The sequence below is a fragment of the Vipera ursinii genome (genome assembly GCF_947247035.1).
Source record: "Vipera ursinii genome assembly, chromosome: Z".
Taxonomy (NCBI): domain Eukaryota; kingdom Metazoa; phylum Chordata; class Lepidosauria; order Squamata; family Viperidae; genus Vipera; species Vipera ursinii.
The window spans coordinates 753,472-780,602 of NC_139517.1; the positions used below are offsets into that span (position 1 = coordinate 753,472).

Sequence of the window (27,131 nt, forward strand, 5' to 3'; positions counted from 1 at the left end):
CTCTCCCAGGACAGGTGTCAATCAAATTGCGGCTGACTTGGGCAAATGCGGTGGCTCAGTGGGTTAGGATGCTGAGCTTGTCGATCAGAAGGTCGGCAGTTTGGCGGGTTGAATCCCGAGTGCCGCGTAGCAGAGTGAGCGCCTGTTACTCGTCCCAGCTTCTGCCAACCTAGCAGTTCTAAAGCACGTAAAAATGCGAGTAGAAAAATAGGGACCACTCCGGTGGGAAGGGAACAGCGTTCCGTGCGCTTTTGGCGTCTAGTCATGCCGGCCACGTGACCACAGAGACGTCCTCGGACAAGCGCTGGCTCTTCGGCTTTGAAACGGAGATGAGCACCGGCCCCTAGAGTCGGAAACGACTAGCACGCGTGTCCGGGGGATCCTTTACCTTTACCTTTACCTGGGCAAATTACCATCAAAGCGTCTGAAGCGAAAAATCTTCCGTTTTAGAGGTTGAAGTTTTACAACCACTCGTTTACTGACCGTTCAAAGTTACAACGGCACTGGAAAAAAAGGGACTTATGACCCTTTTTCACACTTAACGACCATTGCAGCATCCTGATGGTCACATGATCAAAATTCAGATGCTTGGCAACTGGCTCGTGTTTACGACGGTCGCAGCATCCCCGGGGGTTTGTGTGTCACGCTATCCCCTTTTGCGACCCTTCTGACCAACAACGGGGAAGCCAGATTCACTTAACAACGGTGCTAGAGTCACTTAGCAGTGGCAAGGTTGTAAAATGGAGCAAAACTCACTTAACGACTGTCTCGGCTCAATTGCGGTCGTTAAGTCAAGGATTGCTTGTAAATTCATGCATGGAGGTCAGAGGGTCTGCTCTATTTTAGGCACCCCCTCAAATTGGGGCAGTGGATTCTTGGAGGGGGGAGGCATCCCTGTTTTCTTGGCTTTTTCCAAATTGGTTTGCCATTGCCTCCTTCCTGGGACCAAGAGAAAGTGGCTGGCACAAAGTCACCCAACCAGTTTTCCTGCCTAAAGCAGATCTAGAATTCCCAAGCCTGATGCCTTAACGACACCAACCTGGCTGAGACTGGTCTGTACTTCTAAGCACACCGGGATCCTCCCAGACTAGATGACCTCCAAGGTCCCTTCCAACTTTATTATCATTATCCACGTAGCCTTTGATTAAAGCCAATTGGCCTCAATATAAATCGCCTTTTGTTGATTTGATCCTAGAGAACCACGATAGTCCGCAGGATCAAACATCTGGGTGGGTCTGGCGGCCCTATTGTCCTACAAATTTTATTTAAAAAAAAAAAGAAATAATTTTATTAAATTTTATTACATTTAATAAAAGGAAACTTTATCAGGCATAATAAAGTCTAGTGTTACTAGATTTAACAGAATCAAATTTCATCCAACGTAATAAAATTAATAAAATTATTAAATTTAATAAAACCACCTTTTATTCTTAAAACAAACTTTTCATCGTAAAACGCGTTAGGCTCAGTCTGAGACTTTGCATTTTGCAGCTCAGCAAGCAAAAAGGGATTTTTTAAAAAAAAAAAGCAATAACCCTCTAGAGGCCGGCACACCTCGAAATGTGTGGGTTTTTTTAAAATTTGTATTTGAAAAAGAGAGAGAGAGAGAGAAAATAATTATGTTTTTTTTTCCTTTCTGACTCCAGACGTTTTCAAGTATTACCCTTCTCTTGATTGTTCTCTGGCAGGAAAACGACCCCCAGTCCTTCCTCCCTGTTGCTCCCCCCCCATTTTTTCCCAGGAAGCTTCAGGGGGAGAGGGTCTCTGAGCACAGGTCTCTGGGGTTGAAGGAGGCTGCGACCCCACTCCGGAGGATCTTTCCCAGCACTGTCCTGGGGGTCTCGGAGGGGGAGAGGAGGGCAGAAAGCTCAGGTCCTCTCTGCTTCCTGAATCTTCTCCAGGTCTACCAGATCTTCTCGGCTGGTCCCAAGAGAGGACACGGACCACGGGGGGCTTGGACAAATCAAGGGGCTGCCCTGCCCGAGCGAGGGTCCACACCACCCTCCCTGAACGGTGGGTCAGTCGTGGCTGGCCTCGCTCAGCGGCATGTGCCGGATGGTGTGGAAGATCCAGTCCATCTTGGTGGTCCATCCACCGTGGTGGGCCTCGTTCATCTGCTTCGTGAAGTACTCCAGGGCCTCTTGCTCCGTCTTGTCCAGCGCCAGGGTCTTGCGCAGGTAGGCCACGTCATCAAAGGACTGCAGCTCCGGAAGCCCGCTGCCCAGCATCATGGAGAAGAGGTTGATGAGCAGGTTGGCGTGCTGGCGGATGGTCAGATAGGCCTTGTAGCACATCTCCTGGAACCTGCCAGGAGGAGGAGGAAGACTGGCTGGCCGAGGCAGGAACGAAAAAAAAAATGGGGGTGGGGGGATCGCACCCCGAGACACATTGGGGCAGGGGTGGGGAACCTCGGCTCTTTTATGACTTGTGGACTTCAACTGCCAGAATTCCCTGGGATTAATGCATTCCTTTTGATAGGTATGCCCATTGTGGCCTGTTTACTCTCTTGTAATCCCTTCCTCTGCAATCTCTCCGCTCTAGGACGTAGGAGGAAAACAAACAGGCGTGGCTGGCTCAGGAATTCTGGGAGTTGAAGTCCACGAGTCATAAAGGAGGGCCATAGTTCCCCCATGCTGGCTGAGGAATTCTGGGAGTTGAAGTCCACAAGTCATGAAAGACCCAAGGTTCCCTATCCTGCATGACTGGGGGAAGAGAAGAGGCCACGGGGGGTCTTGACCCACCTCTGGCCCTCCCGTGGGAGGGGACTCCCAACCAGAAGCAAAGGGCAGCCCATCCCACCTCTGGAAAGTCCTCCAGATGTTCAAGAACACAGAGGTCCATTCTAGTCCTCAATTTACAACCACAGTCAAGCCCTACAGTTCCATTGCTAAGCGAGACAACTACAGGGGCGTTTCGATGGTCATCAGTGTGAAAATAACGGCTGTAAGTCCCTTCTTCCCAGTGCCCTTGCAGCTTGCAATGGTCGCTAAATGAACACTTGTAAGTCAAGGACAACCTGCCTACAAACCTGGATAGGTGGCTAGCCAGAGACCCCCGCCCTGTGGTGGGCCTCGTGTCCTAACCAGGATGTCTGACCAAGGTTTCCCCGAAAGGGGACACCTTACATGGACTTAGGAAAGCCCACTGCCCCATTTTCCCTGGAAGGGGAGGGGCTTGAATGGGAAGGAGGGGGGGTCTGCCTCCTCTCTGCTCCCTCCCCCAAGGCAGAAAGGTAGCCCTGAGGCTCAAAAACACCCATAAGATAAATAATCTGGGTCCGTTTAGTGACCGTTCCAAGTTACAGTGGAATTTTAAAAAACCTGATTTATGGCCGTTTTCCACACTTACGACCGTTGCCGCCTCCCCACGGTCCCGGGATCAGAGTTCAGATGCTTGGCAACTGGCATGTACACGTGACAGCTGCAGGGTCCCGTGGGGCTCACGTGATTCACTTTCGCGACCTTCTGACACGCCAAGCCAATGGGGAAGCCAGATTCACCTAACGACCGGGTTACTAACTTAACAACGGCAGTGACTCACTTAAGAACGGTGGCCAGAAAGGCAGCCCAACGGGGCGGAACCCACCGAGCAACTGTCTCGCTTAGCAACGGAGCTTCTGACGAGCAAAGTCAACGGAAGGAAGGAAGCCAGATTCCCAGCCGGGTTACCCATTTAGCGCCTGCAGTGACTCGCCTGCCAAGCCTAGCGAGGAAGGTCATAAAATGGGGCAAAACTCACTTAACAAACGTCTAGCTCAGCACCAGATATTTTGGGGGCTCAGTTGAGGTCGTAAACCGAGGACTTAACCTGTAGCTTCAAACCAGGATCCATCCAGGGCTCCTCAAAACCACAGCTTACTCCCGGGAGGGGGGGGGGGAATGGAAGGCCTGGGAGGGGGCTGCACTGCTCAGAGAGGATCTGGGGGGGGATATGAAGGAGGCCCCGGGTGGGAGGTGTCGGGGGGGGGATGAACGACCTGCTTGGCGAGGACCCCCCCCTCCGTGCCCACCTCTCAAACTCTTTGGTCTTGGTGCACTCCTGCACCCCTTTGCTGATGACGATGAGGAAGTCCTGGGTCAGGACGAAGGGCACTCGCTCCCGTTTGTACCCAAATTTCTTTTTCTTGTGGTCCAGGAAGTGTCCGAAGTCAATATGAAAGAGCTGGAGAGAGAGAGGGGGGGCAAAATGGGTGGGTGGGGCTCTTGGCGTCAGCTCCCACGCCCAGCAGGGCAGCCGAGGGCAAGCACCCACCTGCCCGTCGTCCTTGACCATGATGTTGCTGTTGTGACGGTCCCCAATGCCCAGGATGAAGGTGGCCACGCAGTAGCCCGCACAGGAGCGGGTGAAGAGGTCAATGGCCGCGTCGTATCTGGAGGGGCAAGGAGAAGAAGCAGCCTTGCAAAAAGGCCCACGGGGAGTCTGCACCCTCCAGGTTGCGGAGGTGGCCCCGAGGATGATGATGATGATGAAGAAGGAGGAGGAGGAGGAGAAGGAGAAGTAGTAGTAGTAGTAGTAGTAGTAGTAGTAGTAGTAGTAGTAGTTGGAAGGGACCTTGGAGATCGTCTAGCCCAACCCCCTGCTCAGGCAGGAAACCCTATACTATTTCAGACAAATGGCTGTCCAGTCTCTTCCTAAAAACTTACACGGTGTTGGAGCATTCACAGACTTCTGGAGGCGAGGAGTTCCACTGGTTAATTGTTCTATAACGGTCAGAAAATTTCTCCTTTTGGATGCTTTTCCCAAATAAGAAAAATGGGACTTCCTTGGCTTGTTTTGCTTAAAAACCTTTTGCTTCTCATCCAAGAAGCGTTTCCCCTTCTGAAGAACTGAGGTGACTGGAGGCTTTTTAACCAGAGACTGGACGGCCGTTTGACTGAAACAGACTAGGGTTCCCCTGCTCGAGCAGAGGGTTGGACTAGACGACCTCCCAGGCCCCTCCCAGCTCTCTTCCGATCGATCGCACTGGGCGATTCTCTGAGCCAGCCTTGCAAGCTGCTTTCTGCCCACCCTCCTCCTGCTGAAGAGCCTTGTGGGGCCCCTTGGCACAGGGCCTGTGCGCCCCCTCCCCACCCAGCTCCCTCCCCCCCACCCACTGACCCTTCGCCCTTGTTCTTGTCCTTCAGCCAGTGATGGAGGGCGTTGCTGTTGAACTGGAGCGCCCCCTTCAGGCCGCCCTTGCACTGGATCTGCATGATGGTGTAGGAGCTCTTGACCACCTCGATCAACCCCACACAGTCCCCGATGGACAGGCAGCCGTAGGGCAGCATCCTGCAAGGAGGGTGGGCAGTCAGGCCCACAGCCCAGCCAGCCCGGAGCCCCAACCTCTGCGGCTGTAGGCCAGGGGGCAGAGACAAGGGGGGGGGGTTTGATCCCAAATGGGGCAGGGGGGCTTTGCAGGGCAGGACCGGCTTGAGCAGGGAGCTAGACTAGATGACCTCCAAGGTTCCTTCCAGCTCCTATCCTATTCTATTCTATTCTATTCTATTCTATTCTATTCTATTCTATTCTATTCTATTCTATTCTATTCTATTCTATTCTATTCTATTCTATTCTATTCTATTCTATTCTATTCTATTCTATTCTACTCTACTCTATTGGGAAAGCCCGTTTTGAGTCAAGATGGAGGTGGAAAGCAAGAGTGCCCAGCCAGCTCCCTGCCCAGCACTGTCCAGACCTTAGGCTGGACTGTCCTGGACAGGACCCAGCCCTCCGCAGGCAGCGCCCCAGTCTCCTCTGGTTTCTCTCAGGACCCCGCCAGGCCTGGGGCTCTCTAGATGGGGGCTGTCCACCCAACAAAGTGGGTAACGGCTGGCTGACCCCCTGCCCCCTCCCCAAGGCTCTCCCTCCCTCCCCCCCAGTGATCCTTCCTACCGGAGATCCAGTCCTTGGTTCTGCCACATGCTCTCCATGATTCGTATGATCTGCAAGGTCAACATGTCCTGCCGGAGATCTGGAAGGGGTCAAGCGAAGGGTGAGGGTCCCAGCACGCAGTCAGGGATGAGGTCAGGCTGATGGGGAGGGGGGAAGCCACGGAGGCCAGGCTCCGAAAGAGGCTAGAGGGGCCTCCAGACCCACAGTGGGTAGGAGTCATATCCAGGGGGGACCCCAACATTTCCAAGCATCTTTTGCAGGATGCAAGAGAAGAAAGCCAGGTCGTTCTCTGTGGGGCCGCTGAACGGTGCCTCGCCCCCAGAGACCCAATCCAGGCCCTTGACGCCATCAGAATAACAAGAGTTGGATGGGGCCTTGGAGGTCATCTAGTCCAACCCCCTCCTCAAGCAGGAGGGCCTAGACCATTTCAGAGAAAAAACCTTCCTAAAAAACCTCCAGTGATGGAGCAACCACAATTTCCAGTGGCAAGTCGTTCCACTGCTCAATTGTTCTCGCCGTCAGGAAATTTCTACTTAATTCCAGGTTGCTTCTCTCCTGGTCTTAAGTTTCCATCTGTTGCATCTTTTCTTGCCTTCTGGTGCTTTGGAGAATAGGTGGAACCCCACCCCACCCCATCTTCTTTGGGGCAGTCCCTCAAAAACATCAGAAGACTGCTATCATGTCCCCACTGGTCCTTCTCTTCATTAAACTAAAGGTAAAGGTAAAGGTTCCCCCGCACATGCGTGCTAGTCATCTCCGACTCTAGGGGCCGGTGCTCATCTCCGTTTCAAAGCCGAAGAGCCAGCGCTTGTCCGAGGACGTCTCCGTGGTCACGTGGCCGGCATGACTGGACACCAAAGGCGCACGGAACGCTGTTACCTTCCCACCGGAGTGGTCCCTATTTTTCTACTTGCATTTTTACGTGCTTTCGAACTGCTAGGTTGGCAGAAGCTGGGACGAGTAACAGGCGCTCACTCTGTTATGCGGCACTCGGGATTCGACCTGCCAAACTGCCGACCTTCTGATCGACAAGCTCAGCGTCCTAACCCACTGAGCCACAGCGTCATTAAACTAGACACACCCAATTCCAGTCTCAACATCTTTTTGGCATCATGGTGACCAAAACTGGGTGCAGGATTCCAAGTGGGGCCTTACCAAGGCATCGTAAAACAGTAGTAGCACTTCATTCTCTCCCTTGGGAACTGCCCTGCCACCTCCCTCCCTCCCCCCACCCCCACCCCCGGCCCGGTTCTGACGCTCACCGTCTCCGTTCTTAAAAATGATCTCGTGGTTGGTGAAGAGCAGTTCAGACATGATGTCCGGATTCTCCCAGTTCAGCCACAAGGGACGCTTGGCCGAGGACATGATCCGGCACTCGTCCAGCCTGCAGGAGAGGCGAGGCTGAGGGCCAGCTAGAAGACCCCTCCCCGATCCGGGCCGCCTCCCACTGCCACTCCGCCCCCCAAAGGAGCCCTGCCTGGGCTCTCACCGGAGGTTGCCCAGCTGGTGGACAGGGTTGAGCGGGCAGATGAAGCCTTGCAGGGCCTCCATGTAGTCCGGCCGCCTCATCTGCTCCACCAGGAATTTCATCTGCATCTGAACAGAACAAAAATGGCTGTCCAGTCTCTTCTTAAAAATGTCCAGGGTTGGAATGGAATGGAATGGAATGGAAAATAATAGAATAGAATAGAATAGAATAGAATAGAATAGAATAGAATAGAATAGAATAGAATAGAATAGAATAGAATAGAATAGAATAGAATAGAATAGAATAGAATAGAATAGAATAGAATAGAATATGGAAGGGAAGGGAAGGGAAGGGAAGGGAAGGGAAGAGAAGAGAAGAGAAGAGAAGAGAAGAGAAGAGAAGCTGGAAGGAACCTTGGAGGTCATCTAGTCCAGCCCCCTGCTCAAGCAGGAGGACCTATATACCATCACTTCACGTGATCTTGAATCTATCTCTCTATTAATGCAGCCTAGGATTGCATTGGCCTTTTTGGCTGCTGCTGCACACGGCTGGCTAACTAATCCTCTACCAGGACTCCGAGGTCCATCTCACCGTTCCTGTGTTTGAGCCAGGTGCCACCTGCACTCTCCCTGTGCATTTGGTTTTTCTTGCCCCCTAGGAGGGCGGTGGAGGACAGGAGCCCCCCTCTGGGGCCACGGGGTCCCTCTGCACACCACCCCAACTCCTTCTCGTCCTTCAAGACAGTCTCTCCCCCCCCGCCCACTGGGTTCCCCCTCCCCAACCCCGGGAGGCACCTTCTGGGTCTCGTCCTTCTTCTCTTGCTTAAGGATGTCGGTCAGATTGATGAGCTTCTCCATGGCCTCCACCTGCCGGTTGAGGTGCTTCAGGTACATCCCACAGCCCCGGCAGAAGGCCTCCAGCATCAGCCCGAAGCGCTGGGAGATTGGCTTGCTGTGCATTTCCGACCTGGGGAGGGGGAGACAAACATGGCAATCCGGGCTTCCCTTCAGAGTCTTTCGACAGTGATTGGTTTAAATCAAGGGTCTTCAAACTTGGCGACTGGTGGATTTCAACTCCCAGAATTCCCCAGCCAGCATACTCACTGTGGCCCCGCTTACTCTCTTATAATCCCTCCCTCTCCAATCTCTCTGCTTTAAGGGATAGGTGAGGACAGGAAATAGGGAAGGGGTCTGCAACCTTAGCAACATTAAGACTGGTGGACTTCAACTCCCAGAATTCCCCAGCCAGCATACTCATTGTGGCCCTGCTTACTCTCTTATAATCCCTTCCTCTCCAATCTCTCCACTTTAAGGGATAGGTAGAAAAAGAACAGGTATGGCTGGCTGGGGAATTCTGGGAGCTGAAGTCCACCCGTCTTAAAAGTTGCCAAGTTTGAAGACCCCTGATTTAAATTAATAAGAGGTCAGTTCTTGCTTCACCCCTTATTCTGAGCTGCTCAATGACAGGGCTGCAATTACAGCTGAGTCCTCGGCTTATGACCACAATGGAACCCAACATTTCTGTTGCTAAGTGAGACCGTTGTTGAGTTTTGCCCCATTTTAGGACATTTCTCACCATGTTCATTAAGTGAATCACTGCAGTTGTGAGAGAATCACACGGTTGTTAAGTGGATCTGGCTTCCCCGCTGGTCAGAAGGTCACAAAAGAGGATCACTTGACCGACCCTGGGACTCTGCGGCCGTCGTTACCGTGAATCAGTTGCCAAGGGTCTGAATTTTGATCATGTGACCACCGGGATGGCACAACGGTGGGAAATAATCATAAGTCGTTTTTTTGTCAGTGCCACTGTAACTTCGAACAGTCACTAAATGAATTGTGATAAGTCGAGAACAGCCTGCATTCCGAACTACCAATTATCGGAATGGATGAATTGAACTGGGCCAGAATTTATTTGGGATGCTGTCTTGTTCCTTTTAACAGGTTTTTTTTTTTAAAAAAAATCTTACCGCAGGAAAATCCATCTTAACGACGGTAAAGGAACCAGGACCGGTTCCGGTTCACCCTGTCAATCTCCCGCAAGCCCCTCCCTCCAGCCCCGCTGCGTCCCCGGGACTCACTTCAGATGCCAGAAGTAAAAATGGCCGATCCTCTGGTTGGTGAGCGCCTTCATGGTTAGGAAGCGGGCCAGAGGGTTGTCCAGGTACTGCTCGTATTTGAGAACCTGGGAGAAAAGACCGGACAAGTCAAGAGACCGGGCCTTTCAGAGGGAGGGGGCGGAGCTGGCACAGGGGGGGGAGGGAACCAAGGAAAGGAAGAGATCCTATTGACCGTAAAGGGACTCCTGCCCGAGCAGGGGGTTGGACTAGATGACCTCCAAGGCCCCTTCCAACTCTGCCATTCTGTTGTTGAGAAGAGATTGGAAGCGACTTTAGCCTGAAATAACATAGGGTCTCCTGCCTGGGCAGGGGGTGGGTCTAGATGACCTCCAAGACCCCTTCCAACTCTCCAATTCCGTTCATCTGAAAGAACCTGCCTCTTTCCCCACTTCCTGACACCAGCAGAAGGCAGCTGGCAACGCTTCCTCCCCCACCCTCGCATTTCTGATCTCCCCAAAAACCATTCACGCCCCCCAGCACAACTGCAAGCCTTTCCCACAACCGATCTCCCCCTCTTTTTTTCCTCTCTTAAGGCCCCCAAGGCCCCGTTACAGGTTCCCCCCCGGGCCCTGGACCCCGAAATCAGCCCTCTTGCATCGCTCAGGGGAGGCGGGCCTGCCCCCCCCACCCCCAGCTACCTGCACCAGCTGGATGAGGTACTGGGAGAGCTTGTCGTCGGTCAGTCCCTTGACCAGGCACTTCAGGGCGAACTCGCGGATGACCGGATCCGGGAAGTTGCAATCCAGAAGCTCCATGGATAGCTCGGGCTTGATCAGCGGCCATTCCCGCAGGAGGCAGTACATCTGGGGGGGGGGGGCGGAGACAGGCGGGAGGGGGGGAAACAGAGAATGGTACAGTTCGGGGGTAGGCAACCTTGGCTCTTTTATGATTCCTGGACTTCAACTCCCAGAATTCCTGAGCCAGCATGGGAGAACTATGGCCCCCTTTAGGACTCGTGGACTGCCTGGCTGAGGAATTCTGGGAGTTGAAGTCCACGAGTCATAAAAGAGCCGAGGTTCCCCATCCCTGCTAGAGCTCATGGCGGGGGTCTCCCGAGCCTGCCGGAAGGTTCCCAGTGCTGCCAACTCTACAGCGTTCTCGACTTATGGCCACAATGGAGGTCAACATTTCCGCTGCTAAGCGAAACAACTGGCTAAGTGAGTTTTGCTCCATTCTGCGACTTTTCTTGCTGCAGTTCTTAAAGTGAATCGCAAATGCTGGAGGTTTTTAAGAAAAGGGATTTGGACAGCCGTTTGTCTGAAATGGAATAAGGTTTCCTGCCCGAACAGGGAGGCGGACTAGAAGACCTCCAAGGTCCCGTCCAGCTGTTATTTTGCAAAGGTTGCTGCCTGAGCAGGGGGCTGGGCTAGAGGACCTCCAGGGTCCCTTCCGACTCTGCTGCAAGGGCTGGGTGACAAATGGTGGTAAGTCCCTTTTTCAGTGCCATTGTAACTGTGAACGAATTGTTGTCTGTCAAGGACGGCCTGCAAAACCTGAGACGGCTGCTTTAAAGGGCGTGGACCTCACAGCTGCCAATCAAGGATGCCCAGAGGAGCAGTTTGGGGCGGGGGGCATCTGCCTGCCAGGAGCCAAACCACCACCGGCTGCTCCCCCCGGCAAATCTCCCAGGGCCCCCGGCTGGAGCACGAAGGATGCTGGTCTGCGCTCACCTGGGCCACCTCGTCTCGCGAATTCCACTTGACGGACAGCAGCAACTTGGGCAGCGTCTCGGGGAGGTTGACGCAGTAGTGCCTGGAAGGAGAGGGGGGGCCGTGGAAGGCAAGGCCGGGCCGGGGGGGGCAGCCACGGCGGCTGTCCAGCCCCACTCGGCTGTCCGGCCCAGCCACCCACCCACCCCACTGACCGGTGGCGCCAAAGGAAGTCCTTCTCCTGCTCTGTGATCTCCGACAGGGGGTCCCGGTTGCAGACGTTGCGCAGCTGCTCCAGTTCGCTCTCGTCCAATGAGCTGTCGCGGGCCAGGCGGTTGCTCTGGAAGGGGGGGGAGAGATGTCAGCCCCCTCCCCTTTATGGATCACAGCAAGACAGAACCTGCCAGAACACCGTTTCCCAACTGTGGCAATTTTCAGGTGGGTGGACTTCAGCTCCCAGAATTCCCCAGCCAGCCATGCCTGTTTTTTCTACCTATCCCTTAAAGCGGAGAGATTGGAGACGAAGGGATTATAGGAGAGTAAGCAGAGCCACAATGAGTATGCTGGCTGGGGAATTCTGGGAGTTGAAGTCCACTCACCTGAAAATTGCCACGTTAGGATTCTCTGACCTAGTATCCCCCTCCCCACCGGACTACAAGTAGTTGTCAGCTTACCACCACAATCGAGCCTAGAATTTCCATCGCTAAGCGAGATGGTAAGTGAGTTTTGCCCCATTTTGCGACCTTCCCTGCCACCGTTGTTAAGTGAATGTCTGCCCTTGTCAAGTCAGGAGCCCGGTTGTTAAGTCAGTCAGGCTTCCCCGCTGACTTTGCTTGTCGGAAGAGCATCCAGTGACCCCAGGACACTGCGACCGTCATAAATACGAGTCGGTTGCTAAAACACCCACATTCTGATCACGGGACCAGGGGGCATGCTGCAGGAGTCGTAAGTCTGAAAAATGCTGCCTTTTTTTCCACTACCGTTGGAACTTTGGTCGCTAAATGAACTGCCGTTAAGTCTGGGACTGCTTGTATAAGGCTGCCCACCCTACGAGGCAATGGACGTAGCTGGCTTTCCCCCTAGAATCTAGGCCCGAGAGGACCTTGGGGGTCTCTTTGTGAGACCCCCTGCCCAGGGGATCCTCAGACAAAAGGCTTCCCAGCTGGAGCTGCCCTACTGCAGCCGGACAGGGCATGTGGCCCCCTTACCAAGCCCACCATACAGTAGTTCAGGCCCAGCTCCCGCGACATGGCCCAGTTGGCGTGTTCCTCGATTTCGGCAGCGTCGGCAAATTTCACTGGGTGGCTGTACCAGGTGAATTCCAGTTCCAGGCACGGGGTCTCCTGGAGCAGCAGACAAGAGGTCAATCAACTCCCCCACCTCCTGAAAGCCGGGTACCCCTTTCCCCTCCCACCCCCACCCCCCGACGTGGAGGGTCCCACTTAATCAGCCAACTCCCGAGGAAGTCAACCCCCCTGTGGGTGGTCTCACCTTGTTTGGATTGGAGCCCCCGACTCCGATGGGATTCAGCAGGTCCTCCAGGCCGTGAGGAACCGACCACAGGTTGAGGGCCATCTTGCCGGCCACCAGGGTGTCCTTGTAGTCAAAGAGGTTGATGTTGCCCCAGGCCAGGGGGCAGTGCTCCTGCGGGGGGGGAAGGGGGGGAACGGGGTCAGGGAACGTCAGCCACCGTTCCTCAAGCTGACGCCGAGCATCGCTGAACCTTCAGCCAAGAGGCCTTTCCTGAAGGAGGGGGCTGGGGCAGGGGAGGACGTGGAATAGGGCAGGGGTCTCCGACCGTGGCAACTTTAAGACTGGTGGCCTTCAACTCCCAGAATTCCCCAGCCAGCATACTCATTGTGGCCCTGCTTAATCTCTTATACTCCCTTCCTCTCCAATCTCTCCACTTTAAGGGATAGGAGAGAAAAAAACCAGGCATGGCTGGCTGAGGAATTCTGGGAGTTGAAGTCCACCAGTCTTAAACTGGCCAAGGATGGGGACCCCTGGAACAGGGAACCCACAGTGAGGTGGAGAGCACAGTCACCCACCCTCAGCCAGGGGTTTTCAGCACAATATGTCAAAGATGGCAGTATTAGGATAAACTGTCTTGTTTTTTATCTGATTTTTTTCAACTATCAAAAGCAAGCAAGTACATTCAGGCAGTCCTCGATTTTACAACCACTCATTCAGTGACCGCTTTTAAGTTACGACGTCACTGAAAAGTGACTTAGGACCGTTTGTCACACTTAACAACCGTTGCACCATCCCTGTGGTCAAGTGATCAAAATTTGGACGCTTGGCAACGGACTCATCTTTATGACAGTCGCAGGGCCCCTTTTGCGACCTTCCGACAAGCGGAGCCGGATTCACTTAACAGCCGTGTGACGAACTTAACCACTGCAATGATTCACTTAGCAATGGCGGCAAGAAGAGGTCGTGAAATGGGGCAAAATGCAACCGTCTTGCTTAGCCACTGAAATTTTGGGCTCCGCCATGGCCGTACGTGGGGCTTAACTGAAGTTCCGGTCCAACGGTGGGGCTGCCCGTCAACACTCACCTCCTTGGCCCCCTTCCGGCCCTTGACGGAGCAGATGGAGACGCAAAGGCGAGCCGCACGCGGCAGGTCGGTCAGGTAGATGTCGTACGAAAGCCACTCGTTCCACCTGGGGGCAAAACGGTGGCACTGGAATCAGCCGGGCGGCCAGACGTCCCGTCCCCCCGCTTGGGGTCCCGCTTGTTTTCCTTTCCCTCCTTAAGGAGACACTGCCTCCCCCCCTCCCCCCAGGCTGGCCATGCCAAGGAGCTTCCTGCCCTCGCCGGGGCCCTGGGCACTGCTGGCCAGGGTGGGCACAGCGCCCTCTCCCTTCTCCCGCCCTTACCGAGGGTTGGAGCATGGCACGCGCTGAGTGTTGACGTTATCACAAAGCGGTTCCCCACCGTGGAAAATTCCCGTCCGGACATAGATCTAGGACAAAGGGAGAGCGGAATTAAAGGCTTTGCCGGCTTGAAATCCACTATGGGCAGCCCTCGACTTACAGCAGTTCATTTAATGACCGTCCAAAGTTACAACAGCCCTGGGAAAAAGCAACCCCTGGCCCTTTTTCACCTTTACGGCTGTTGCGGCATCCCCAGGGTCACCTGATCAGAATTCAGACACTTGGCCACTGACTCCTATTTACGAGGGTTGCCAACTGCTGGGTGATCGACTTTTGTGACTTGCTGACGAGCAATAGTCCATGGGAAAGCCGGACTCACTTAACAACCACGTTACTTACTTAGCAACCGCAATGATTCCCTTAACAACTGTGGCAAGAAAGCTTGTCAAAGAGGGCAAAACCCACTTAACAAATGTCTTGCTTAGCAACAGAAACTTTGGGCTCAGTGGTGGTCATAATTTGAGGACTACCTGTAGTTACTTCCTCTCCCAGTGGTTGAGGATTATGGGCGGTGACACCTAGCATTGGTAGCAAACTATTGGAAGACTGAGGAGGGTGTGCAAGCCGGCACATCCTTCTATACTTGTGAGCAGCCGATGGCTACGAGAGGGAGCTTCGCTCTGCTCCGGTGGGTCCCCCGTTCCGGCATGCCCAATCAGCTAAGTGCCTCAATCTCCTTCCCTGCTGTCTTTCAGGGACCCACATCTAACTGACCGGGATCATGTGGGGTGAAATGCAGAGGCGGTCACTTCAGCCAATAAGAAGCTGCTGCTGTCGGGTCAACACAACTGACCTTATACGAAAAGATGGAAACTGACCGGGCTGCTGAGCCAGATCGAGGAACCCCCGAATAACTTCAGCAGGCGGCGTGGCCCTAAACCCGCCCACCTTGTCTATGTCCCTGATGTTCACGTTCACGTAGGTGGCGCACAGGATCTTGATGCGCAGGAGGCTGTTGATGGACCAGAGGGACTTGGTGGGCACGTCTCCGTTCAGGTGCGAGGAGGTGGCTGACCGGCGCGCGTACGAGGGCAGCACGAAGACGTTGGCCGGCAGCTGGCTGTAGAGGCTCTCCTTGCTCATCAGCATCAAGTGGGGGAGGCGGCCGATGGCGATGCAGTTCCTCATGTACTGGAGGAAGAGGGGAACACTGGAGGTCAGGAGAAAGAGAGAGCAGGCAGCGCGCCAAGACCCCACAACAGCTTCAGCAGAGATTTGGGCCCGATTCGTTTATTCGTCCACCTGGCCACCTCTTCCTGGCCACTCCTGCTCTGCATGTCGGAAGAGAGCCACCCAGAAGAGGACAAGGAAGAAGAGACAGCCCTTCAGCTAGCCTCACCGTCCCCCAGCCCCGTTGCCTTCGGCAGCCAACCCCACCCCACAGAAGGTGGTGCAGCTCTTGAGGGGGACAGTCACAGAGTCTTTTTACCCTGGCTGTGGATTCTGCAGCACCCAAAGCTTCCAGGCTCCTTTTGAAAGGGACCCCGGAATGTCTGGGGCCACTGGATGCAAAGGATGGACCTTTGATTGGAGCAAGGGGGTCCACCAGGCTGACAAGGCGAGGCATGTTAAGGGTGCTGTTGACCAGGAATCATCGTCTGGTGGGACCATGAAAAAGGGCCTTCTTGGTGACAGCCCCTTCTCTATGGAACATCGTGGTATGGTCGGCCTCCACCCTTTTTTTCCAAAGGCCCTCTGAAAATTTGGTTTGGTCAACGGGCCTGGAGTCACCTATATGTGGGTTGGGTCACCCTATAAATTTCATAGATAGATAGATAGATAGATAGATAGATAGATAGATAGATAGATAGATAGATAGATAGATAGATAGATAGATAGATAGATAGACAGACAGACAGACAGACAGACATGAAAGATAGATTAGATATAGATAGATGATAAATAGATGATATAGATAGATAAGATAGACAGACAAATAGATTAGATATAGATGATAAATAGATGATAGATATAGATAAATAGGGACGCGGTGGCTCAGTGGGTTAGGATGCTGAGCTTGTCGATCAGAAGGTCGGCAGTTTGGCGGGTCGAATCCCGAGTGCCGCGTAACAGAGTGAGCGCCTGTTACTTGTCCCAGCTTCTGCCAACCTAGCAGTTCGAAAGCACATAAAAATACAAGTAGAAAAATAGGGACCACTGCGGTGGGAAGGGAACAGCGTTCCGTGCGCCTTTGGGGTCTAGTCATGCCGGCCACATGACCACGGAGACGTCCTCGGACAAGCGCTGGCTCTTCGGCTTTGAAACGGAGATGAGCCCCTAGAGTCGGAAACGACTTTACCTTTACCTTTATAGATAGATAAGATATATATAAATAGATGATAGATTAGATAGATGATAGATTAGATATAGATAGATGATAAATAGATGATAGATAAGATAGATAAGATAGGATATATAGATGATAGGTAGATATAGATTAGATATATATATATAAATAAGATGATAATGAGATATATGATATATTAGATATAGATAGATAGATAGATAGATAGATAGATAAGAATTTTTTGCTCTGAGCAGGGAATGGCCTCAAGGCTTCCCTTGGACCCTTCTCTCTTCAATCTAGGAAGCTGGCCTTCCTCTTCTTCCTCCTGTTCCTCCTCCCCCTCCAATGCATATTAGAATTACTACTTAGAGCAGGACTCTCCAAACACTTTAAAACTCCCCTGGGACTAATGCCTTCCTTCTGATAGGTATACCAATGGTGGCCTATTTACTCTCTTGTAATCCCTTCCCTCAGAAGAAATGGAGTAGCCTTAATAGTCAATAAAAAAGTAGGAAAAGCAATACTGGGATACAATCCTCAAAATGACAGAATGATCTCAGTTCGAATCCAAGGCAAACCATTCAATATCACAGTAGTCCAAGTCTATGCCCCAACCACCGGTGCTGAAGAGGATGAAATTGACCGGTTCTATGAAGCCCTACAGCACCTTATAGAACTAACACCCAAAAATGATGTCCTTATCATCATGGGGGATTGGAATGCTAAAGTAGGAAGCCAAAAGATAACGGGAATAACAGGCAAGTTTGGCCTTGGAGCACAAAATGAAGCAGGACACAGGCTGATAGAATTTTGTCAAGAGAATACGATGGTCATAGCAAACACTCTTTTCCAACAACCCAAGAGACGGCTCTACACATGGACATCACCAGACGGTCAACACAGAAATCAGATTGACTATATGCTCTGCAGCCAAAGATGGAGAAGCTCTATACAGTCAGTAAAAACAAGACCAGGAGCTGACTGTGGATCAGACCATGAGCTTCTCCTTGCAAAGTTTAGGCTTAAATTAAAGTAGGGAAAAGCGCTAGGCCAGTCAGGTATGAATTAAATCATATCCCTGTTCAATATACAGTAGAGGTGACAAATAGATTTAAGGAATTAGATCTGATAGACAGAGTACCTGAAGAACTATGGACAGAGGTTCGCAACATTGTAGAACAGGTAGCAGCCAAAACCATCCCAAAGAAAAAGAAATGCAAGAAAGCAAAATGGCTGTCTGAGGAAGCTTTGCAAATAGCTGAGGAAAGGAGGGAAGCGAAAGGCAAGGGAGAAAAACATAGATATGCCCAATTGAATGCAGAATTCCAGAGAATAGCTAGAAGAGATAAGAATGCCTTCTTAAATGAACAATGCAAAGAAATAGAAGAAAACAATAGAATAGGGAGGACCAGAGATCTTTTCAAGAAAATTGGAGAGATGAAAGGAACGTTTCATGCAAAAATGGGCATGATAAAGGACCAAAATGGCAGGGACCTAACAGAGGCAGAAGAGATTAAGAACAGGTGGCAAAATTACACAGAAGAACTATACAAGAATGAGCTTAATGTCCCTGATAATCATAATGAGGTGGTCACTGACCTTGAGCCAGACATCCTAGAATGTGAAGTGAAGTGGGCCTTAGAAAAGCTGAGCAACAACAAAGCTAGTGGAGGTGACAGTATTCCAGCTGAGCTATTCAAAATCTTAAAAGATGATGCAGTAAAAGTGCTACACTCAATTTGCCAGCAAATTTGGAAAACTCAACAGTGGCCACAGGATTGGAAAAGATCAGTTTACATTCCAATTCCAAAGAAAGGCAGTGCCAAAGAATGTTCAAACTATCGCACCATTGCACTCATTTCTCATGCTAGTAAAGTTATGCTTAAAATCCTACAAGCTAGACTCCAGCAGTATGTGGATCGAGAACTACCAGAAGTACAGGCAGGATTTCGAAGAGGCAGAGGAACTAGAGATCAAATTGCCAACATACGCTGGATCATGGAGAAAGCTAGAGAGTTCCAGAAAAACATCTACTTCTGCTTCATTGACTATGCTAAAGCCTTTGATTGTGTGGATCATAACAAACTCTGGCAAGTCCTTAAAGAGATGGGCATACCAGACCATCTTATTTGTCTCTTGAGAAACCTATATGCGGGCCAAGAAGCAACAGTGAGAACTGGACACGGAACCACTGACTGGTTCAAAATTGGGAAAGGAGTCCGGCAAGGCTGTATACTGTCGCCTTGCCTATTTAACTTATATGCAGAGCACATCATGAGAAATGCAGGGCTAGATGAATCAAAAGTTGGAATTAAGCTTGCCGGGAGAAACATCAACAACCTAAGATATGCAGATGATACCACTCTAATGGCAGAAAGTGAAGAAGAACTAAAGAGCCTCTTGTTGCGGGTGAAGAAGGAGAGTGCAAAACTTGGGTTGAAACTTAACATTAAGAAAACCAAGATCATGGCATCCGGCCCTCTCAATTCCTGGCAAATAGATGGGGAGGAAATGGAGGTAGTGACAGATTTTATTTTCCTGGGCTCCAAGATCACCGCAGATGGGGACTGTAGCCAAGAAACTAAAAGACGCTTGCTCCTTGGGAGGAAAGCCATGGCAAATCTAGACAATACACTAAAAAGTAGAGACATCACCCTGTCAACAAAAGTGCGTATAGTCAAGGCTACGGTCTTCCCAGTTGCAATGTATGGCAGTGAAAGCTGGACCATAAAAAAGGCTGAGTGCCAAAGAATTGAGGCCTTTGAACTCTGGTGCTGGAGAAGACTCCTGCGAGTCCCTTGGACTGCAAGGCGATCAAACCGGTCAGTCCTAGAGGAGATCAATCCTGACTGCTCTTTAGAAGGCCAGATCCTGAAGGTGAAACTCAAATACTTTGGCCACCTAATGAGAAGGAAGGACTCGCTGGAGAAGAGCCTCATGCTGGGAAAGGTTGAGGGCAAGAGAAGAAGGGGACGACAGAGAAGGAGGTGGCTGGATGGAGTCACTGAAGCAGGAGGCCTGAGCCTAAATGGACTCCAGAAGATGGTAGAGGACAGGAAGGCCTGGAGGAACATTGTCCATAGGGTCGCGATGGGTCGGACACGACTTCGCAACTAACAACAACAACAATCCCTTCCTCTGCAATATCTCCACTCTCTGTTCTGCTCTAGGAAGTAGGAGGGAAAAAATGGCTGGCTGAGGAATTCTGGGAGTTGAAGTCCACAAGCCTTAAAGTGGCACACTCCCTTGACACAACCACAGGGGCTCCACCAACACTCTTGCCCCTAGCTTGGGGGGGGGGGGGAAACAGCAGTTTTCAAAGTCCTCCAGTCCTGGGGTCCCCAACCCCCAGTCTGTGGACCGGTACCGGGCCACAGCATGTCAGAAACTGGTCCGCACAAACAAGAAAAGCCCCATTCATGGGATGCAGGCAGCACACAAAACCACACACTTTCCAGTCCGTTGGAAAACTTCTCTCCACGGAACCGGTCCCAGGTGCCCCAAAGGTTGGGGAGCTCTGCTCCAGACCACCAGCAGGATGGGAGCTGAAGGACTTCAGGGGTGCATTTGTGTGTGTGTTTTTGTGTCTGCCGTTCCAGAGCTAGAAGACCCGCTTCCTGGTTCCTGGGAGGTGGGCCTGTTGCATCGACTGGACCCCGACGGCAACAGGAGCCCCCCCCGCAAGTGCTGAGAAACGCTGTCTGCAGCATCAGAACGAGGGGGGGAGCTCACCTTGTACTGGCTGAGGGGGTACTTCTCCAGCAAATACTCATCGCAGCCGCAGACCTTGAGCAAGTACTTGCCCTGGTACTCCTGCACGCAGAGGCGCAGCTGTTCGGGCGAGAGGTGCATGCTGCGTGTCTTCTTCCGGATAGCCTCGGCGATCACCTGCTCAGGCAGCGCGTCGTGCGGCGTCTTCAGGGTGTATTTCTGTTTGTCGTTGTTTGGGGACACAATAACCCAAATGGTCACTATGATCCGACCTTCAGGAAGGGGGGGGAAAAGCAGGACAAGCAACGGTCACTCGGGTGCGTCCGCGGGAGGCCAAGCGCGGGAGAAAATAAAATCAAGGGGAGGGGAATTGGGACTCATTTGTGGTTGCGCGACAGCCACAGCTCCGGGATTGTTGAAAATGTAAGCTGCACCAGAGTTATGCCGGTGGTAAGATGGGCAAGTCAATACATTTTACAAATTGGTTGATTAATTAATTAATTAACCTGGGAAGGTCACAACTGACACGAGTTTCGTCTTTTTTGCAGGAATCGTCCTGTTCCCAGAAGCATTTTAGAAAACAAATGGGAAAATCTTCTCGGACCTGATCCTTTTGTTTTATTTATTGACTTACAACACTTTTATGCTCCTGTGATCTAAGTCCTCTCTAAGCCCTGATCGGTCAGCACAACAGATCAGGGGATCTCCAAACTTGGCCCCTTTAAGACTTGTGGACTTCAACTCCCAGAATTTCTAAGCCAGCCATGCCTGTTTTTTTCTCTCTCTCCTACTTCCTAGAGCGGAGAGATTGCAGAGGAAGGGATTACAAGAGAGTAAACAGGCCACAATGGGTATACCTATCAAAAGGAATGCATTAGTCCCAGGGAATTCTGGGAGTTGAAGTCCACAAGTCTTAAACTGGACAACTCTGGAGACCCCTGCAATAAATCACAATTCTAATTCTGACCCCTCACGATAAATACAAGGCAGCTTCAGCCCATAAGGTAGCATTTGTGGAGAGTTGTCTTATTCAGACAGCCAAATCATTCCATCTACAGGCATTCCCCAAGTTATGACCGCAATGGAGCCTGCCCATCGTGGTCAAAATTCATAAAAGAAATCCAACAAGCAAGCCAGACTTTTCCGACCTTTTTAGCTACACACCTCAAGCAAGTCTAAAGTTGATAAGTGAATGGCATGGATCTTAAGAGAGCCAATGGCAAAGCTGTCGTAAAGCACAGTCACGTGACTGTGGGACGCTGCAAACAACCAACTAGGGTCCAGTTGTGACTCCCCAAAATTTGGTCACATGACTGCAGGAAGGCAACTGTCAGAAGTTTGAGTCCAGATTGTAAATACGTCTGCCGGGACTTTGAAGGTTTGCTAAGCAATTGGCCTCAAGTTGACCCCGGCTTGTGAAGCTCTGGAGTCATCTTTATACAGTGAGTCCTCTACTTACGACCACAATGGAGCCCAGAATTTCTGTCGCTGAGACATTTGTTCAGTGAGTTTTACCCCATTTTAGGACCCTTCTTGCCACAGTTGTTAAGTGAATCCCCGACTAACAGGGTTGTTAAGTGATACCTGGCTTACCCCCATTGACGTTGCTTGTCAGACGGTCACAAAAGGGGATCACATGACCCCGGGACGCTGCAACCATCATAAAGACGAGTCAAGTGTCTGAATTTGGATCACGTGACCTGGGGGGGGGGGGATGCTGCAACGGTCGTAAGTCTGAAAAATGATCCAAGTCACTTTTTTCCAATGTAACTTCCAACGGTCACTCAAGGAACGGTCGTAAGTTGAGGACTGCCTGTAGATCTTTGCAAGCTTTGGGAAGCCGAGGGCCACTTTGGGGCACTCCTCCTGTCAAGATGTCTGGGGACCCTCTGCAAGGGATTTACACCTGGGAGAGGCAGCACTGATCCTGCCAAGAACCACATATCGGGAATAAACGGCGCCTTGTGTCGCAGCTGGAAACAAACTGGAAACTGAGGCAGCTTTGCTTCCCCCCGCCGGCCGCCTCCCCCGCCCGGCTCACCTTTGTCTAGCTTGCTGTACAGGTGTTTGGGCAGGTCGGGGCTGGATTCCACGTTGGGGGGATAGACGTACAAGGCCTGGCTTTGGGGTCCTGTGGAGCCTCTCGTCTCCACCGCTTCGCGGCAAACGGACAAGATGTTGCGCCGGAATTCCTGCACCTCGGGGTCTTTCACCAGCTCAAATTCGCAGATGGGCATCCCAATGGCAAACCCTTTGAAGCGAAGATTTTGGTTAACTTGTTGATCAAAAGTATTTATTTGTTCTCTTTTTTTTAAAACGCTCCTCAGAAGACTGCAAGGCCGGATGCCAAAGGGGGAAAAAAATGAAACCCAGAAAAAAGGAAAAACCGGACAAGGATATTAAAAAATAAATAAATGTGCATTACAAATGTGAATTCACTTTTTTTAAAATATTCTAGTCTAGTTCTGTTTTGCCTCTGTTTAATGGTTTTTTTTTTCCTTTTGTATTTTGTATTTTAATATTTTGAATGAAATAAGAAAAAATGGAGGGACAAAAAATATATTTATTGGACGCTTGTCTTACCACAGAGTAACTCTGGGCAGCTTAGAATATTAAAAGGATAAAACTGTACAAAACCTATACAGATATGAATAAAATGCTGTAAAAATATAAATACTTAACATTAACGTCCGCTGTATTCCAACAGAATTGTTTTTAGAATAGAATAGAATAGAATAGAATAGAATAGAATAGAATAGAATAGAATAGAATAGAATAGAATATATATAGAATAGGATAGGATAGGATAGGATAGGATAGGATAGGATAGGATAGGATAGGATAGGATAGGATAGGATAGGATAGGGTAGGAATGGAAGAGGAGAAGAGAAGAGAATAGAATAGAATAGAATAATAAAATACAGAATAGAATAGAATAATAAAATATAGAATAGAATAATAGAATATATATAGAATATATATAGAATAGAATAGAATAGAATAGAATAGAATAGAATAGAATAGAATAGAATAGAATAGAACAGAACAGAACAGAACAGAATAGAGCTGGAGGGGACCTTGGAGGTCTTCTAGTCCAGCCCCTACTCAAGCAGGATAACCTATACCATCTCAGACAAGTGACCGTCTCTAGCCTCTTCTTAAAAACCTCCTGTGATGGAGCGCCCACGATTTCTGGTGGCCAGCGGTTCCACAGGTTCATTGTCCTCACTGTCAGGAAGTTTCTCCTTAATTCCAGGTTGCTTCTCTCTTTGGTCAGTTTCCAACCGTTGTTTCTCGTCCTGCCCTCTGGTGCTTTGCAGGATAATTGACACCCCCCCTCTTCCTTGTGGCAGCCCCTCAGATACTGGGCTGATCTGATTCATCAGAGACCGGGATCAATGGGGAATGCCGGACCACAAATCGCGTGACGCAGGTGACCTTCCTTCTCCCCCCCCCCCCGCCCCCCAGGTGTGGCGGGCCTGGCCTGGACTCACCGATCTCCCGGTTGAGGATCTTCTCCTCCCGGTTCCCCACGGGCTCAACCACCTTCAGGATAGGCTGGAAGAGGCGCAGATCACAGAGACGCCGAGACTCGTCAAAAAATTCTTCTCGTTCGGCTTCTTGGGTGACCCCCACAAAGATGTAGGACGATTCCTCCTGGGTGGGGGGAGGCAAAACCGAGGCAAGAAGGGATTGGGGAGGGCTAAAGCAGCCCCCATAAACAGACTCCCCTCTTTCCATATGGCCAAGGGCTCGACTTACGACCGTTCGCTTCGTTCAAAGTCACAACGGAATGAAAAAAAAGAGACTTAGGACCATTTTTCACACTTACGACCGTTGCACATGAACTAAATGAGGATGCTCGGCAACCGACTCACATTTATGACGGTCGCAGGGTCTCCCGGGGCCACAGGATCCCCTTTTGCAACCTTCTGACAAACAAACACAATGGGGGGGGGGGGAAAGCCGGATTCACTTAACGAGCATGTGACTCGCTTAACAACCCCAGCGATTCACTCAACAGCTGTGGCAAGAAAGGTCGTAAAACGAGGCAAAACTCGCTTAACAACAGTCTCAATGTGACCACTGAAATTTGGGCCTTAACCGTGAGCCGGTTGCCAAGCGTCTGAATTTTGACCGTCAGGATGGCTGCGACGGTCATTAGGCGTCAAAAAAATAGTCCTAGGTCACTTTTTTCAGTGAACGAATGAATGGCTGTAAATGTTGTAAAGGTACACATTTTGAACCCTGCGCATTCCTCCCCAAACAAGGGTGTGTGTGTGTTTCTGATTCTCGCACCCTTCTCTTGAGCTCCTCAACTACCCTCCAATAAATCGGTGCCCCCCCTTTTGGTTTTTCACCTGGCCAGGTGTGTCACCTGCCCTGGGCTCACCTGCAGCAGGTGGAAAAGCGGGTACTTCCTGGCCTCCTTGAAGAGGTCCTGCTTGATGCCGCGGAGCGTGGCCTCCCGCAGGCACTCCAGGGTGACCACCATCCCGTTGGGCAGGCAGCAGTCAACCATGATCCGTGGGGGCATGAGGTGGAGCCCCCACAGCTCCCCGGAGGACGGCCGGGGCGGCATGGCCACGGGCGGGAGGGAGGCTCTCGGCACGTTGACGGACTTGCGGCTGGGGGTCAAAGCATCCCGGCTCACCTGGGGGGGAAGGAGGAGGAAGAGGGTCTGCTGAAGCTAATCAGGGTTTCATGACCCAATTCGTTAATATTCTCTGTGTGGGGGGGTGCAGGGGGGAGGAGGGGGAGGAGGAACAAGACTGCGGGGTCCTTGATGCTCTCAAAGCTGGGATGTTCTCCTGCAGACGTTTCATGAGCCAATTAGGTAATATCCTCAGTGGGGGGGGGTTGCAGGAGGGGGAGGGGGAGGAGGAAGAGGAGGAAGAACAAGACTATAGGGTCCTTGGTAATATCCTGGGGGGGGTTGCAGGAGGGGGAGGAGGGGTGAACCCAACAGAGTGCCCAGGGCCCATCCAGCCGCAGCCCCCCCCGCTCCGGTTACCTACCCGGGAGGAAGGCAGGAGTGGACGATGGGCTGTGCAGATGTGCCAGAGAGCAGGCCTTCTCTGCAGGGACCGGCCAGCCTGGTCTCAGGAGCCCACAACAACACTTGTCATCTTTGTGACTCCTACAAAGCCAGCATCAGTTGCTAGGGAGACAGGGAAGATGCAAAGATGAAAGGAAAATAAAGGCATGAAAATTTAAAAATCAAGATAAACAGACCTTAGAAATATGTGGTTTTTGTTAAGCTAGACAACCCAATAAGCTCCTGGCTGATCGTCCTCCACTTACGACGGCAATTGAGTCCAAACAGTTGTTAAGTGAGCTTTGTCTCATTTTGCCACTTTCCTTGCCACTGTGCTAAAGTGAATCACCCGCAGTTGTTAAAATTAGTGACACGGCCGTTAAGCGAATCCGGCTTCCCCCACTGACTTTGTTCGTCAGAAGGTCGCAAAAGGGGATCACGTGCCCCCCCCGGACGCTGCGACCATCATAAATACGAGTCAGTTTCCAAGCTAATGGATTTTGATCCGGGGACCCTGTGGATGCCACGGTCCTAAGTTGGTTTTTTCAGTGCGATTTTAACTTTGGTCACTAAACGAGTGGTCGTAAGTGGAGGACTGCCTGCCTTGCCTTACCAGATCCTTCCAACGTTCTTAAAAATCCAGAGGGACGTTTGGAGAGGCTTGGCTGCCTCCAAAGGGCAGCCCAGGGCAGCCCCAGGAAGCGGTTATGATGTCATAAAATGCTTTCAGGTCTTTTCCACATCACCAAATCTGCCCAATTTCAGTTCCACGGGAGTCCCGAATTCAGGCTGAGAAAGGGGTCCAGCTGGCTGCCGTGGGCTGAATTTGAGGAAGGGGCGCAAAAGGTTTCCATTCTGCTGGGCCACAGGGGGCTGGACTAGATGACCTGCAAGGTCCCTTCCAACTCTTGTTACTCCATTACGGGTGCTCTAACCCCGGAGGTTTTCAAGAAGAGACTGGACGGTCATTTGTCTGGAAGGGTCTGGGGTCCGTCTCCTGCTTGAGCAGGGGGGTGGACTAGATGACCTCCCAGGTCCCTTCCAACTCGGTCATTCTGTTAAAATGTTGACTCAATTTTAGTTCTAGTTTTTCTTCGGGCTCTTTTTAATCGAAGGGGACGGATTGTTCCTGCGTTACCTTCCTCCTGCCCCAGACAACCCCCCACCCTCGGGTCGGGAGGTGAGCCTGAACAAGAGGGATGCTCAGACGTTCCGTGGCCCTCCGGAAGCAGCGAGTTCAGACGTCGCGGGCAGGGATGGGGAGGCAACCCGCAGGAAAGGGGAGCGGGGGAGTCAGGAAAGAGGGCATAAAACGGGCGTTGGTGCGAAAGGCGAGCGCCATCTTGACTTTTTTGACCCCGGTGGACCCCGGTCTGGAGGTCGCGGCGGTCGAGGCCCGATCCGGACCCCATCCAGACCGGGGGCCGGCAGAGCTCGGCCGCGACCGCCTCTCCCGATCAGCCCCGCCGAGCAAATCTCCGGCAACGTTCAAACGCGGAGCCGGATTTAACTTGGAGCCCAGATCCGGGCCTGGCCGGGCCGGGAGGCTTCGCACGACCGGTTCGCACGGCCGGAGCTGGGGGCGCTTTTCCTGGGGGTCCGTCCCCACAGCGAAGAGGGGGCGCCGGGAGGGTCCCGCAGCCAGGCGGGCGCGTCTGCCCCGCGAGTCCCGGCCGGGCGCCGCCGCTTCCCGCGGCGCAGCCTCCGTGGGAAAGCGCAGACACGCGAGGGGGGAGAGATGCCGGGAAGCCTCCGGCGCGGGACACGGGCGGGGGGGCGTCCCCGGGTGACCCCCCCACGCCCCCCGCAGCCCCCCTCCGGCGAGCCACCGGCAGCCCCGCTACTTACTCCGGGGCGGCGGCGGCGGCTGCGTCACAGAGCTCGGCTCCCCCGCCGGACCCCGCGCCCGCCGCCCGGCATCGCTGCTCGCCGGCCCGGGGAGGGGAGCGCGGCCAGGCCGCGGGGCCGGAGCGGCGGGGGGCGACCGGGGGGACCGGAGCCCGGCGCGGGCAGGGAGGCCGGTGCGGGAGGGGGCGATGCCCGGTGACAGCCCGA

The 27,131-nt window shown here is 52.2% G+C and overlaps 1 protein-coding gene across 1 annotated transcript; it reads right to left on the minus strand.

The window, feature by feature from the left end:
- Positions 1-66: 66 nt before the first annotated feature.
- LOC310648804 (phosphatidylinositol 4,5-bisphosphate 3-kinase catalytic subunit alpha isoform-like) lies at positions 67-27,131 on the minus strand. The gene is made up of 23 exons (XM_083376851.1): positions 26,925-27,131; positions 25,057-25,199; positions 24,432-24,692; positions 23,533-23,695; positions 22,080-22,289; positions 20,060-20,310; positions 14,929-15,171; positions 13,984-14,069; positions 13,662-13,767; positions 12,596-12,748; positions 12,313-12,447; positions 11,320-11,444; positions 11,126-11,207; positions 10,094-10,258; positions 9,417-9,520; positions 8,134-8,305; positions 7,361-7,467; positions 7,134-7,255; positions 5,872-5,950; positions 5,098-5,268; positions 4,252-4,369; positions 4,010-4,161; positions 67-2,304 (listed from the first exon to the last, which is right to left on the minus strand). Exons 3-23 carry the CDS (start codon positions 24,618-24,620, stop codon positions 2,019-2,021), a joined length of 3,219 nt encoding a protein of 1,072 aa, XP_083232977.1. The 5' UTR covers positions 24,621-24,692; positions 25,057-25,199; positions 26,925-27,131; the 3' UTR covers positions 67-2,018.